The 15,993-nt window shown below is 37.5% G+C and overlaps 1 protein-coding gene across 1 annotated transcript in view; it reads right to left on the bottom strand.

The window, feature by feature from the left end:
* Positions 1-1,089: 1,089 nt before the first annotated feature.
* tusc3 (tumor suppressor candidate 3) overlaps positions 1,090-15,993 on the bottom strand; it is a 68,458-nt gene continuing 53,554 nt past the window's right edge. The window contains exons 8-10 of the mRNA XM_028018773.1: positions 15,176-15,250; positions 3,768-3,858; positions 1,090-1,684 (exon numbers count right to left, since the gene is read on the bottom strand). Coding sequence (XP_027874574.1) covers positions 1,669-1,684; positions 3,768-3,858; positions 15,176-15,250 — 182 coding nt within the window. The 3' untranslated portion in view covers positions 1,090-1,668. The remainder of the gene's footprint in view (positions 1,685-3,767; positions 3,859-15,175; positions 15,251-15,993) is intronic.

The raw sequence follows: 15,993 nt of genomic DNA, 5'->3' as shown, positions 1-15,993 counted from the left end.
GTAAATGTTTCATTTAAATGAATTTAAATGAATTCATTTTAAATTAATTTAAAATGAAACATTTTAAATGAATTTCCATAATAAAAATGCCCAGATATCCAGGGAAATTATCTCAGAAGCTTGTTGATGCTGCACAAAGCAACACACCTTTCTCTTCTGCTCGTTGAGTGACATTTATCCAGAAATTGGTGGATGACTCTTAACGGTTTAAATAATTCATGAATAAAAAAAAAAAGAAAATTTCATGCCAGTGGCAAGTGGACATACACTTTTGACCTGGGCTGTAACCGAATGTGAAAAAGCACACAGTATTTTTTCATACTCTAAATCAGAAACCTAATTCCAGCGGAAACAAAGGAGGAAGGGAAGGTATTACTGGAACGGTGCCATCGTTCCTGCAAAAATAAAAATAATATATATATATATATATGTGATTTTGGAAACCAGTCATTGTGGCCAGGATTGTCCTTTTCTGCAGATAATCTCAGACCAGCATGCGCACAAACAATTGTTCACCCTTCCACAGATTTAGAGTAAAAATAGAAAAGAATGCAAGGGAATATTTTTATTCCATTTGTCAAACTACTCGTTCAACAGACCCATTCCTTCGTCTGCCCACACAGAGCAGCTTACGTAAACGACTGCAGCGGCTCGGCCCACTCAGTGTTTCAGAGGGCAGTTCACAAGTAAGAGAATTAGAAATGCATGGATTCTGTAAATGACCTACGCCTCGGAAAGAAATGTTAACACTTGGTTCGGTCTTCGGCAGACTCTGCAGAGCTATTTTCTGCACGTCTGATTTCGTGTCGACGAACCCGGGAGGGAAATACACAGACGAGGATTTTTGATTAAGACTAAAAAAAAACTTTAAATTTAGAAATGAGCTTTAAGTGCTTCAATTTAAGTTAATTATTTATTCTTTTGAGCCAAACGAGTTTTAGAAGTAATCATTCCTTGTCAACCCCCCCCAAAAACAACTTATTGAAAGAAAACATTACAGAAGGAACACAGATTAAAGCAAATCAGTTGTCCTGGTTCAAACGAGTAAAACAATTCTCAGAAAATGTAAAGCTCATCACAGAACACATATGAAATATAGGCCAAATTTTTTATTCTTGTTGCGCTTTTATCGTAACGTAGTTCACTGATGGAGTGACACGTACGTTAGAGGCAGTATTAAAAGGTTTTAATACATCCAAGATCAAACATCCTAAGTTTTCCGATGCATCAATACAGGAAAAATTGTAAGAATAATAATAAAAAAAATTAATCTATTTACACATTTCCATTAATTGAGAAACTTCCCTGCCTAAAAAACCTCAAAGGTGGAACTTTTAAATATGGATCAGTTGTTACAAATATGCTTTAGCTGCTAACCTGAAAATGTAAAAACAGCCTTAGCTGATTGACTGATTGATCTTGTGGAAAAAAAAACAAGTTAATCCAATGAGAATGTTGTGAAGATCAGACGTGCCAACAACTTTATTTCCATCATTACAAAAAAAATAAAATTATTTTTTTAACACCATGGTTCCAGGACACCAGAAGCAACACAAAAGAAAAATCCCACAAAGCGCGTTTAGTTTTCCAAATATTTTCTTCTCTCCTCTTCAATCCATACTGCATCTTCATCATCCTCTGCCCTGCTCGTCCTCCTCAGTTAGCATTTTACTTAATAAGAAAGCTGAAAAAAAAAATTTAACTGTTATAGAGAGGACAGACATACAAAACACACAAAAACATCAAAATTATAATTTTTTTCCTAAAACTGTTTGTGAAAGCAGGTAATCAGGAAAATTTGCTCAAATGTCTGAAAATACTCTGGCATTTATTGAGGGAAATGAGAAGTAACAAACTCGCCACTGAATATTTCGAGGCCGTGGGCCGTTCAGGATTCAAAGCATGCGCTTCAATCATACAAAGGAAGTAGCAATCAAACATAAATAACATCCATTTGAAATGGCACTGCTTAATATAAGCAGCGCTAAAGTGCAGCATCTAATCTCAGGACTGGAAAACGGCAACAAAAAACAAAAAACAAAAAAAAGGCTTGCATGCTTCACATCCCCCTCTGATCTCACAAATAAATGAGGGAAGTTTTAAGTCGGTTAAAGTTGGAAAACTAAGTAAGTCGTCGAGTTTGACGTTCTTCTAATTTCTGCTGCAGTTTCAGGACTTTAAAAAAATTTTAATTCTGTAAAAAGGGAGTAAACAGATGACGTGGTGTCTATAACAGACGGGCAAAAAGTCTTTAAGGCTGGTAAATATGGCTGAAAATCCCATCACAAAGCAAGCATTTCATATCAATCGATATTTATAATTATTGACTAGTTTTTTTCCCCCCCACATACTCGAGACGTACTTCATATGAACGGCACACTGTCCGCAGACTGCTCACATTTCCTGTGACAAATTCCTTAATTTCCCACAATCCAAAGGGATTCTACTAGCAAGCCCGATGAGCTAGCCGGCCGTCTAGACCCGTTTCTTCTCCACCAGGACGCGGCAGTCATACTACAGCGCTGACTCAACATTATCAGCTTGGCGTCGCATAAAAAGCAGTTTGATATGAGCGCTGTTTCCTGCAGAGAAGTTTCCTATAAAAATGTGCTGTTGTTCAGGCTTGTCCGGCAAACCTAAGCTTTGAGTCTTTGCGGACCTCCAAGGAAGTGAAGTATGCCCAAATATGTTGGGGGGAGGGGCGGTAACATGAAACTGCTACTGAGCAAGTTGCTCAACAGGGTGCTGCTAGGCAACCAAAGAGTGAATGAGTTAGTTGACGCCATCAACATTTCTTAGCTTAGCCGTGAGAGGCTGAGCGTCTAATGTTTTTCCTGAGACTACATCCCCCAGAATGCTGTGCGTTTCTGGATTGGAGTTCGGTGAAATGATCCGACATTCTATCCGACGTATTTTCTATTTACATTGATCACGAGTCTGCCGCGATATTTGTCGTTATTGTTGTATCGCCCAGCGACACGAAAGCAGTTCTATCTTCCATCTCAAGCTCTTTGTAAAACAAGCAAAAACAAATCTCCACCAGTCACCTGTGCTGCCAACACTACAGTGTAAAACTAACATCTGAGTTATTCCCAAGGCAGTCGGTAGTAGTTACGGATTTTCATTGGATATGAGGGACTGTATGAATCACACGGCTGCAGAAATTCACAAAAAAATGTAGCAGGACAAATATATATGAAAAACAACAACTGAAAAACAAGATTCAAGCCTCTGGAAAAATAATCACTGAGCTCTGCTGGAGTGCACTTGGCCTCCTGAAACTCACTAAACTCTACAAGTTAGTTTCAGCATTTGGGAGCCGTGGGTGCAGCACTGTAATATCCTGCTCAAGTGGCGATGAAATGAAGACAGACTCTGCAGACCTGTAGAGTATTTTCTGTCACACATTAAATCTTTCTTTTCTTTTTATGTGGCCGTGACCTTTAGCTAAAGGTGAGGCCAAATTGCTGCTGTTCTGGCTCACTAAGCCACAAAAAATGACTGTCGACACATTTCCAACATTTTCCGCCTTAGGAAAACATCTATTGGCCGATGACTGCTAAGTGAGTCGGCTGAAGAAGAATAAACGGTGAAAACGTGATAAATGTACTTCAGAACCGATGCGGCAAACACTGAATGCAGCTAAAACTGCTGATTTTATTGAAACAGTGCATTCGTTTTGGGATTCAAATTATTCAGCTTTGCATTTAAATTTGAATGTATTGTTTGCACAGAGTTGGAATGAAGGAATTTGGTCCTATAGTTACCTGTAGGGGTATCCGTGGTACTTGGACCTAAAGATGGAGAGCAGGAAGCTGAAGAAAAACACCACCAACCCGAGGCCAACCAGGCAGATGACTATGCAGAGGAAAAACAAAATGTCAGAAAAAGTATATTATAAATCACATGGAAGGGGAAATGATTATGGAGGCTTAAAGTAAAAATCTGTACCATTACATTTCAAGTAGAACAGTGAAATTCAAAATAACAGAAGATGCAGCATGTGCAGGCTTTGGGGAAAGTCCCTCTGATCAATTTAGATTGCACTTTTATGTTGTTCAAGTGCTCAACATAATATTAAACTTACAAACCCAATTTCACCAAAATGATTTCAATCTCGTGGTTTTGGTTGCCGTTTTGTGATCAATTCAAGAATAAAAAACAGTGGACTCTTGCCTATTCTAGGTTCAGTGTTCACGGACTCATCTCTTTGCGGTTAATGCGCGTTTCCAAATTATTTGTGGAAAATCTCCCCATTTATGGATTTTTGCTGTTGAGATAATCTAACATATTCCAAAGAAAGTGCAGCTTGGGAAGCTGGAAGATTTGCAGTGTTACTTGACTTTGGTTTTTGTTTGCAAAGCAACCTTTCCAGGAGCGCCATTCAATTTCCAGGAGATAAGACTGTAGACGTCATCGTCTGCGGTAGTGCCAAGACTGTTTCCACTGCATCTGAAGGTATATTTGGTGTTTGAACAATTGGAATAGGCACTTATACCCCCTTTTCTTTTTTAGGATTTCAAGTATTTGTGGGTGATTCCCAACTCCTGTGAGTATCAGGCTACAACAGAGGCAGTCAATTTTCTTTTTGATTAATATTTCTCCAGGGTGGTTTTTGGTCGCGACTAAGCTACATTAGCACTCCATGTGGCCGTCACAACGACTGACCACAGAACACCAAACCAAGCTCATTCCTGTCCTTTGTTTATGACAAAAGACTCTGACTATATTGGTATGAAACTGGCTTTAGATCTAGGCCACAGTATCAATAGTAACAAAATGATGTGTAAAAAAGGTATATTCTGACATAATCAACTGAATGTGACAATATCATGTGAATAAGCTCTTCATCTAGCCATTCATTTTCTGTACCAGCTTAAGTCTCGTACAGGCAGGGGCGCCGTATAGGGGGGAAAGTTATGACAATTTCAAGGGCCCTTGACCACAAGGGGGCCCACCACAATTTTTTTTTTGTTGTTCATAGAAATAAAAAAAAAAAATGGGGCCCTGTCAATTACAAAATTAATTACATGGTGTTTTCTAAAATTGTTTTTAGTAGTAAAAATTAAATGTTACCCCTTCCTGTCCCAGACCAAAAAGTACACATTTGCCCTGAACCCCCCTGGATCTGCATGAAATGGTTCGTTCCTGCTTGGAGCTTGACGGTGTTCAGCAGCAGTCAGTGGAAAACAAGAACGACTGCGGCAATAACTATGCTGCCTAGAAAAATAATAAAGTTAGGTTTTCAAAATATAGAGAGAGAAAGGGGTAAACGTGTCAATTTGCAACCCAGTTTTTCTCAGAGAGGTGGGTAGACTGTGTGAGATTATCAACCATTCAGCATAGTTAGTTTAGCTACAGACTGTTTGCCTCCGTTTCACTAACATTTATTGAACGAAGGAAAGAAATTACCAACATATTCATATATTTAACTTGTTTCTGTACCTTTTACCACTTAACAGGTGAGTCAGTCAGCAGCAGCTCTAGTCCCTCCTGACCCGTCCTCTCCCCAGTCAAATTAAAGCTGCAGTTTGTAACTTTTATAAAAAATATTTTTTTTTTTTAACATTTTTGTTAAAATTGCCATTATGTTGTGACAGTATGGTATAGAAATAATCTGTGGAAAATGTATTTCATCTGCCTTCTTCTAGTGTTCTCTAGAAACAACTAATTAGAGACAGGAGAGTTTTATTGCTGTCAATCACAATCTCATGTTGCTGCTCATCCCTATGCTGCAGCTAGCGCAGCCTGTTGTGGCTACTCATTCTAGTTAGCATAGCTACCAATGACAGCAGATAAACATTTTTCCTGTAATGATAAACTGTTTCTCCACCATTAGCATGTTTAGGAGTGAATGAATGAGGTTGATTGACAGCACTAAGACCCTCCTCCTGGTTCTGATTGGTTGTTCTGGTTGGAACGTTGCATTACTTTAGCCAGTAATAGAAATTCAGGGAGGAGGTGGAGGATATTGATTGTTTTCACATATTATCTGTCTCATAACAAACTGTCACAACATGGTGACATCTTTAACAAATATGGAGAAAACATATTTTTTATTAAAGTTATACACTGCAGCTTAAATAAAATGCAATTACATAGCATTTTTTTGAGAAGTCTGGATTGTGTTATGTATATTTTTTACGTTGCCAATGACTGTTGCTCGTGGGAGAGAGTAAATATTGTGCTATTTATCAGTATTGGACTAAAGAAAGCAAGGCAGTTGCAAGCCTTTAAAATTGTGACACTTTTGATGGGTCAGACAGACTCAAAAACATTGTAACAGCAGCTGCGTGGGGGGGCCTAATTAAATTTTTTGTCATGGGGCCCCAGATTCTTGGCGGCGCCCCTGCGTGCGGGTTATACAGAGACTGATCCTACAAAGATCAGAAAAAAAAGAATCCACAACGTTTTCAAGCAACTCCTGCGGCTGCATTCAGACTGTAACAAAACACTGTCTAAATATGTGGAGGTATAGAAATGTTTCTAGCTACAGAGAACAGACTGTACTGTACTTTATGAAAAACTGAATTCAGTCAGTATGTAGAGTTGGTCTCTGACTGAGGAGAACAAGCAGCACTTAGCAGTTACCCACCGCTCCGACAAACTAAACTGACTTTCAGGGAAACTCTCAACAGGAAAGGCCTGCTGACTACAGCGACACTGTGAATATGTTTTAAGATCTCAAATATATGTTACTCTCTAATGACCTTGTTTTTTTATTTGATTATGCACCGTAAGAATACTTAACATTCAACCTAAAAAGCTGAAGCACAAACCTCAAGATTTCAGTTTCAATTAACCAAATTTTCAAGCTTTCAATTTGCACAGCGCTGTGCAGAACTTGCAGACATTCTAAAGTCGAGCGCAGCAATTACAAGACAAAAACCTGTGATTTTTGGATACTGCGGGACATTAATCTGGGTGCTTGATTTCAGGCTAAAGGCGTTGGTTTTAATCATTTCACTTGCATCAGTGGCAACAAGTGCTGATGCAACGCTCTTTGATCTCTGTTCAAATCGAGGCCGCTTGCAGGGCTCAGACGTGGAAACACCGACGGCGTCCTCGTCTCCTCGCGTAAACAAACATCTTAATTTACTCGACCACACAGTCCGCACCTGAGTGACGCCGCACACCAACAGCTGAACTAATTAACATTGATAATCTTATTAAAATGAAATGTCTGGAAACAGTTGGTGGTTTTATTGATTTACGGGAACCGGGAACACAGTTAGCAATTCAAATCCGATCCGTTCAGTAAAACTCAGTTTGACTTGCAGGGCTGAGAAATTCAGAAATTTTCCTCTTTTTCTTTTTTTACTTTTGTAAAATGTGAGACTGAACAAAACAAGACATTTTCCATTTAATATGGTACATATTTGAAGTGCTTGGGGGGAAAAAACAAACACCTTTTGTCCTGCCTAGCATTTCCTCTACATCAGGGGGGTCGAACTAATTTTCCTTTTGGGCCACATCAAAAATCTGAATGTTCTTAAAGGGCCGATTGTTCCAGAATGTATTGATAAAACCCATTAAACTCCTAAAATATCAACAAACAGATGTTTGTTTCAGCATTCAGTAAGTGTTTCTTAAAATGAAATAATAAACATCTTTGCACACTGGTCAGTCCATCCAGGATTTTGTGATTGTATTTATTTTTATAAAATCAAAATCACAAATCTTGTGGTGATAATTTAGAAATATTTGTATGGAATCTTTGCGATATTTGCACAAATGTATGACGTTAAATGTGACTTTTTATTAATCGCAGTATCGATCACTGACTATAGCTTGACATCAAGAAAGACTGAGGCAGCAGTCACTTTTTTTGGCCAATTTTGAGAAAATCTTTTTAGTAAAAATTAGAGAAAATTGTGGGGATCTGTTGATTTTGTGTGAATTTGGCATGAATTTTGCAGATTTGCAAAAAACTGGAGGGACTTATTGATGTAATTTCTAGTCCAGAGGGCCACATGAAAAGCTACTGCGGGCCAGCTTTGGCCCATGGGCCTCAAGTTTGACGCGTTTGCTCTACATGTAATTGATTTTGGCGCACTGCCACCGCAAAATAAAAGCCACCCCGTCTTCAGAATGAAGTGTGATTTTTGTATATATGTAGTCATCATTTGTGCACTTGCACTAAACATAATCATGTTACACATTTAAATATTATGAAATACTAAAATTGACTTTATTTTTAAAACCAACACTGTTGGCTCCTGCCTGTCTTGCTGTGACGCTCGCTGCTGGGCGCTGCGCTGCTCTGAGGAATGAAGTAAAACTGGAGGCGGTCTGAAGCAGAGGGAGGGAAAAGGCAAAAAAAAAAAAAAGGAATGTTACGTGGAACTAAATTTTAGTTCAAGCCTGTGAAAATGACCCATTAAAAATATGACTCAATAAAAATATTGATCCTAGAGGAAACGCTGCTTTCATTTCAAGATCCCATTTAGCTTGAAAAACAAATACAGTCTTGGATTAAGCTTCCTATCCTATAAGGTTTCCACTCATCTTTATCAGGGTTGCTAAAAACCAAAAAACAGCTGTGCAACACTAATTCACACACATAAAAAAAATCACACTCAAATACATAAAATACCTAAAGGTGCTCAAACTTCAATTTCAGCTCATCAGATTCAGATTAAAACACTGCTCTATTAAAGTTACTAACCTTTTAAAATGCCCAATCATAATCTTTTCAAAAGCCTCTAAAACCTCCTCAGCTCAAGTCCTTGTCACAGTCCATGTTGTACAGGCTGTAAAATATAGATATGTATATGTAAAATCGTAAATGCATGCACATACCCTCGTGCGGCGGTTAATCCTCAAGGAGCACCGTGTTGAATTTAACTGTCACCGCCAACAGATACGGCTAATCAGGGATTAGGATGAGTGCCTCTCTTGAAGACCAAACAGTGAGATGCGTTGGCACCGCGTGTGTGTGTCGGAGTGTGTCATTTAGTGTCAGAACAAAAGATTTGTCTCGAAAACCAAAGTAGTGTTTTAGTGTCAACCTCAACATAGGCAAAGCTCTTATAGTTTGCATGGCTCAAGCGAGTCAACAATAACACGACGAGAAATACATTTGTGTGAGACTGCGATTCCATCAATATAATTAAAAATTGATTTACTTAAAAACGTCATTTTTGTTTTCTCAAATTGTCCATTTACAGGCTGTGCGTATCATGAGCTGCTACATTAGGGGTTCTGCCCATGTGTTTATGCGCTGCGATATTTTCGTGAAGTGCCAAGTGGCAGATGCCTCTTTGCGAGTCGCAGATGATAAAACTGAGCACGTATCTGAGCGTAATGCTCTGAAATGCGCACATGCGAAGCATTTAAAAATGTCAGGTTATTTAAGACCCTTGGCGAAGTGACGAGCTGTTCAGACTGAATCATTTCCTTCACCGACAAAGAACATAATCCCTCTTTTGACTGTATGACTTGGCTCAATCTAAATCATAACATACGGGGCCATTAAAAACATTAGGAAAATCCATAATTATATTAGGGGAAGCATGTCTCATTAGGAGACAAATGGGAGGCGACTGCAATGCTAATTACCCTAAAAGAACTTGTTGACGGTATGCGCTGTTTTAGTATGCACATTTTGATTTCGATGTGGCTGGAAAAAAAAAAAGCAAAGCATTTTGTTCTCATAACATTAAAGCTGAGATGTATAGTAAATCTTTTTGAAAAAAGGAGGACGTCATAGTAACAGTATAAGTTAGATTGACATCAATATCGATGAAATACATGACATGCCAGTCCTTCAAGGCTATAATGAGCTGCTGAGGTTCTTTAAGAGTATTTTGAGCCCAAATGTCCAATTACTAAAAATACTTGCAAAAAGTAAAGGAGGAAGAAGAGTTTAAAGTTTAAAACTACTGAGAAGAATATCTCAAGACTGCAAGACGGACATTCTGGGTTTGCGGGGGAAAAAATAATATCTTACCTGCAGTGGTTGTAGTAGAGATTGATGAGTAAAACTCATGAAGCTGCATAGTTTAATTCATTTCTTGAAATCTTAAGCATGTACATAGTTTGATAAAACCTTCTGCTTATCTCCATCTTTATGTACTTATTCTTAATCTAACTTTTTTTGCTGAGATTTGTCATCTCTGACTCATGCTGTAGAATGACCAATACACTTTCTGTTCATTTGCAAATGTAATAAACACAACTGGCTAATAAAAGCTACAAAGTAAATTTTGTTGTAGTCCAATAAAATGACTTGATCAAATATTTTAGCCTGTGTCAAGGAACAATTTCTTTGCATGAATAGAAATATTTACATTTGGTAAATTAAGAGTGAATCAGTTTAATCTTTCATAAACAATAGAAATCTGTAAGGTATGAACAACAGTAAATATAGAAACCTGAAGATCATCTAGCAGCACATATTTGTTATTAAATCTACTTTGGACTTAAACTGAGATTTTCCCCTTACAGAGCAGTTTCTTGTATTTGGATTCTTCTGTAGAAAAGATAACACGATGTGTAACTACACGTGTATGCTTGCATATGTAGTACGGCTAACAAAAATGTAGCAAAACTGTTTCTCCACAATACTTGAAGCCTACCTTTAAACGTCTCAAAAGCTCTGTGTCGTTTTACAGACCTCAGAGAATGTACGGTGTGAAACATCAATGATTCAGCACATCAAAGGAAACTCGGGATATAAAAGAGGAAGTGGAAATGTTCGTGTCTGGGTCTATTTTGTGATTCCGGAGTCAAACACCTGCAGAGAATCTTTAGCCTGGTACAGGCTAGGTGTCACTCGTATCTTCAGAGACACGTCGCGCCGTCTGCTTGCCATCATTTTTGGAGAAGTGTTCATGCTGCAGCAGGATAATGAGGCCAAATGCACCTCAAAGCGGTGCAAAAAAAAAAAAAGAAAACACAACTTGAAGATCAAAGACGACCAGGGAGAGGCTTTAGGATTTTCATTAACTGGAGTGCAGCAACTATAAAAAGCAGGGAAACACTAAAGAGATAAGATCTGCATCTTCATTTCTTTTTGTATTTTTTATTATTTTGACTCAAACTGCTGAAATTTGCAGCTGGAGACAGCTTTTACAAGGTGGAATAATAACGGTTCAGTATCTACACCACTAGACGTTTCAGAACTACTGCTTGTTGGGGCCTGCCATGCAAAGCAATGGCAGGAACCTATTGCTATTCTCCCAATTCTTTATTTTTCATCCGTAACCGTTAATGCGGCTCATACCGCTGGGTGCACACCTACAAATGAGGTATCAAAACGTGCAGAAAATTCACGCCATTGGAGCTATTACTTTTGGTGGGATTTGGGCTTAACGTGGCGACATAATTCGCAAAAAACTACGAAAAAAACCCCATTATAAGTCAATGGGAAAAATCCTAGAAATACCCTATTTTTGAGGATTTTCTGTGTCGTCACGAATTCACGTAGAAATGCCATTCAAATTTCATTTTGTAGATACGTCTGTGATCTCTTCGAAGGTGAAGACGGCTCGTCAATACCAGTTACAGTTTGTCCACAATTTGTCTCTAAGCGACCCAAAGTTTTTCATTTTTCCTAAAATTAGAGTGAGAGTCAGGGCCTTTAGATCTCGGCTAGAGTGAGAAATGAAGAGAATTTTTCACCCCAAAATAATTTTGAAATCGCCATCACGCCCACAAATATCGCACGATTGGTATCAAAATCGGTCCTCACATTGATACGCCTGTCTGCTCCGGTAAAATGTTTTCGAAATTTATCTAGATCGTACGGTTTTCTGTCACGGTGCTTCAGAGCAAAGTGATGCGACAGGATTTTCTGAGGCTCTCAGGCTCTTTCACTAACAGTTCACACCTTGGTGAGAAACTTATTTACCATAGCAACGGAACTCAAGAGCCTATTGGCTGCTGGTTAGGACTACAAATACGCATCACTGTAGTTCTATCTATAGTGGAACCGTCAGTTGAAACAGATCAGGACTGAACTGGCCTTTAGAACTACTTGCTGCTATGGGCTGTATATAACTGATTTAACTCAGTAACTGTTACACATGGGATTAGCTTGGCCCTTTGAAATGAAGTTTAACAAACATTTCAAATTAAAAGCCTTGAATATTTTTAAATCAGATATTTGCTCTGTTGGGCAATATATAACTATTTTAACCCAATGACTGTTATACATGGGATTAGTTTGGCCCTTTGAAATGAAGTTTAACAAAAATTCCAAAATAAAAGCCTTTAATATTTTTACATCAGCTACTTGCGTTTTGAGCACTATATAACTGATTTTATCCAATGACTGTTACACATGGGATTAGTTTGGCCCTTTGAAATGAAGTTTAACAAAAATTCCAAAATAAAAGCCTTGACAAAATTTTAAATCATACTGAATGGTGCACGTCCACCTTACTTAACGTTCTTGTGATTCTCAGCATGCTATTGATTACGTTGCAGCGTTCTTTAGCATCGATGCCAATTTGTAGCGTGACAACGCCGGGCCCAAACCGACGGGCACGCCTTGGCAGGCCCTGGCTAAATTTCTTCCGAAATTTTCTAGTTCTCATTAATCTCTAACTTCACTACACATAAGATAATTTACTTAACGTATGTTTTTCTCTTAGTTCTGATCATTTTGGCTTATCATCAGAACTAAGGGCTGGGCCATACGGCCTAAAAACCAACATCATGATATACTGAGCGGCTAAGAGTAACTGAATTGGTGAATTCAGTTACTTTTTTGGAGTTTTATGTATTGAATTGCGCCTGCCTTCAGTATATCACCAAATAAAGCAGTGGCAGCAACGTTGACTTTATCAATACTACTGAATTTATTTAATCTCATCTGACAAGAATCAACATTTTATTCAGGAGGTGATATATATATATATATATAAACACAACTTTTAACCTGAGAGTCTGAACTGTAGCTCATGTTGGGATCTTTTGTCTACGCTGAATTTTTTCAATGACGTCTTCACTCTTTAGGCTCCACCATTGTTCCACATGCCCCTTTAATAACAGTCTGCATCTGAGCAACTCCACTTACACATCCTGTATCTCCCATATGAACTGTTAGAGCAAATAACAGCAGGTAACGCTGCATAGCAGCACTCAGCAGTATGTAAACTGTATTCCAGGGACTTTAAACCCACCTCTACTGATTACACCAACAACATGTATTTATAATAAACAAATCCAATTTCAGAGCATATCTTTATGTAACAGGCATCAATAGATATTTAACAAACGTTAAATGGCACTTTTTTCAGCTTAAAAAAAAAAAAAAAAACTCAACCAAGATAATCTGAACTGTGTTAAATAAAGGTTGAAGATTGATACCACTAAGAGCCATTTGTCCACTATAAATTCTAGGCGAAAGTTGTACACCCAACATGTATCTATAGTCTGTGCGAGTTCGGCCTGATACTGCAGAAAAAGGAAAATGCTTGAGGCAGTTCATTTTAATTTCCCAGTTTTAACGTCTCAACAAGAACTCTTGGGTAATCTTACCTTTAGGGCATGTGTCCACAAAGCATTTTTTTTTTTTTTTTTTAAGTGGCCGAAAAGCGCTGACGGGGCTCTTTAAAGTGGCTGAACACACTGATTCATCAAGAAGTGTTTTCGCTCACTTTAGAGTTGTCTAAAAAAACACAGTGGGATCGCCACTTGCACAGCATAAAGCTGACCAGGAACACCCAAGAAGATTCATCCTCTTTTCCTGACAAACACACAACTGAGTAAAAACATGGTCAAGTGAAGATATTTGATGGTATGAATGTTTCTAAGATACAGTCCTATTTAATAAATTGGGATATGTGTTCCGATAGAGTAAAAGTAAATTTAAAAACAACTTTTCAAGACATAAATAATAAAACCTTTTATTAAGCCCACTTTTTTAAGTTAAAATGTTTTTTTTTTTCTATTAGTCTAAGGTAATATTCTAATGTAAAATTTTGTTTTTCCAGTAGCTGCGAGTGGAAAGTCCTCATGATTAACAGAAATAAAGACTTTAAAGCATTGGTCTGCAACTAATTATTTCACTTTGTGAACTGAGTTAGTGAAATAAATATATTTTTTCATTTCTTTCATATTTATTAAATGTTTCTGTAATTTTATTGAAACTATCAAGGCCCAATGTTATACAGCAGAATCTTGTTATTTGTGAGTGTTAGGTTCCACAGCTGCCTGTGAACATCTCAAATTTGCGAATACTTGTCTTAAAATTCTTACAGATGTCCATTTTAAATTGTTCACACACCAAATACACACAGGTGAAATCGTCTTAGCGCTATCGCAGAAGCTAATGTCAGCAGCCTTCCTTATCTTGCTTTTGTGGATCAACCAATCAACTTGGCAGTAAGTGTTTGGGGCTCCTGGATTGGCTGCTTTGCAAACGTCGCCCAATAGAGTTTCAAGTAGCATTGCATCCTCTATATCAACTTCCCAAGCTGCACTTTCAAATACTTTAGATAAGCCCTACTAAAAACAACAAAAAAAGAAATCTGCCAACAGGAGGATTTTACAGTGGAAATGAATACAGTGAAGCTTGGCTACATTACAAATTGTTGGGACAATTTCATGTTTAAACTGAAAAATTTATGGAACTTTAGTAAAAAAAATAACAGTAAAGAAAATAAAACTATTCCGTTAAAACAGGCAGGATGCATCACCTTTTCTCTAGATGATGAAACCCACCCAATTTTCAATGGAAACAGCAAAAAGTGAAACATTGATATTCGTCGGCAATGTGTCATACAAATGAAAATGGACTTCTGGTAGTGATCATGAGGCACTGCTAGGTTATTTCTCCAACTTGACACGGTTTATGTTGATGGTACACAGTTTGGATATATCAGATTTCTCCATTGATACTAAAAAGCAAGGTTTGCAACCATAGTAATGAATATGAAAAATTGAAAACGTAAACTGCTAAAAATTTGCTTGACTTAACTTTCTATTTTACTGACTTACCTTGTACTTTCCAAAATTCAAACCTTTATGTTATAACAATTTGACATCTTAACCATCAAGGCTATATTTTACAGCACATAGTGTCTTGATAATTTTATAATTTACCTTATTTTTGCTTACTGGTTTTAGCAAAGTAATAAAATGCAAACATCTGGAGCTTTAAGTTTAGACAAAGCCCTGAAACTATGTTGTGCAAAAAAAAAAAAAGAGAGAAAGAAACACTTACTCCTTCTCTTGCCAACATCTCCCTTAGAGGTGGCGGCTTCGTTAAGCAGAACCATTCCCATGGTGATCGCAGCATCTGGGAAAATGTTGTCAAGGAAACAAGACACATACGAAGCAAGCTGGAGCTGGAAAAGCAAAATGACCCAGAAGTAACTTTTAGAAATATGGGTCCATGTTCAGCTCAGCTAATAAATAAATATACATAAAACATACATAACAAATCCACACAGTGTGGATGCAGTAAATGGACAAGGATATCATAAAGTAATTTTGAAAAAGTGCTTTAAAGGAATTTGTGCAGAAACTTAATCATTTGTTGAAACTAGACCAGCGTAGATTATTTCTGTAGGTTATGGCACAAATTGTTTAATTATGCAACAAACCTCTCTAAAATAAGTAAACTACAAATTTTTTTTTACAGTAAAAATACAAAAATAGGAACAAACTGTGAAAGGGATGAGATGTGTATCCTTTCAGAAAGACAAAATTAGCAATACATATTTTTGTAAAGCTATTTTCTTACATTTTTAAAACCCATTTTGCTCATTTTAACAGTTGAAATTCATTGTGCTGTAATAAGTAAACACAGCATGACTAGTCATAGCTTCTACCCACTGTTAAAATTGGTGCAAAAACTGAGATTTCTGCATAGAAAAAAAAAACTGAGTAGGAACCAACACATCATTTTGATCTGGCTAAAGAAACAACAGATCGATGCAAGGTGAGTTCTGTGACACCCAGACTTAAGGTTCTGCAATGAGGTTGCAAATGCCTGCCTGCCTGCCTAGGATTTCAGAAACAAAATTCATGTCACATCAA

This window comes from Xiphophorus couchianus, chromosome 5 (genome assembly GCF_001444195.1).
Source record: "Xiphophorus couchianus chromosome 5, X_couchianus-1.0, whole genome shotgun sequence".
NCBI classification, from domain to species: Eukaryota; Metazoa; Chordata; class Actinopteri; order Cyprinodontiformes; family Poeciliidae; genus Xiphophorus; species Xiphophorus couchianus.
Note: the sequence above shows the minus strand (reverse complement) of the source record. Positions and strands in the feature narration are given on the sequence as shown.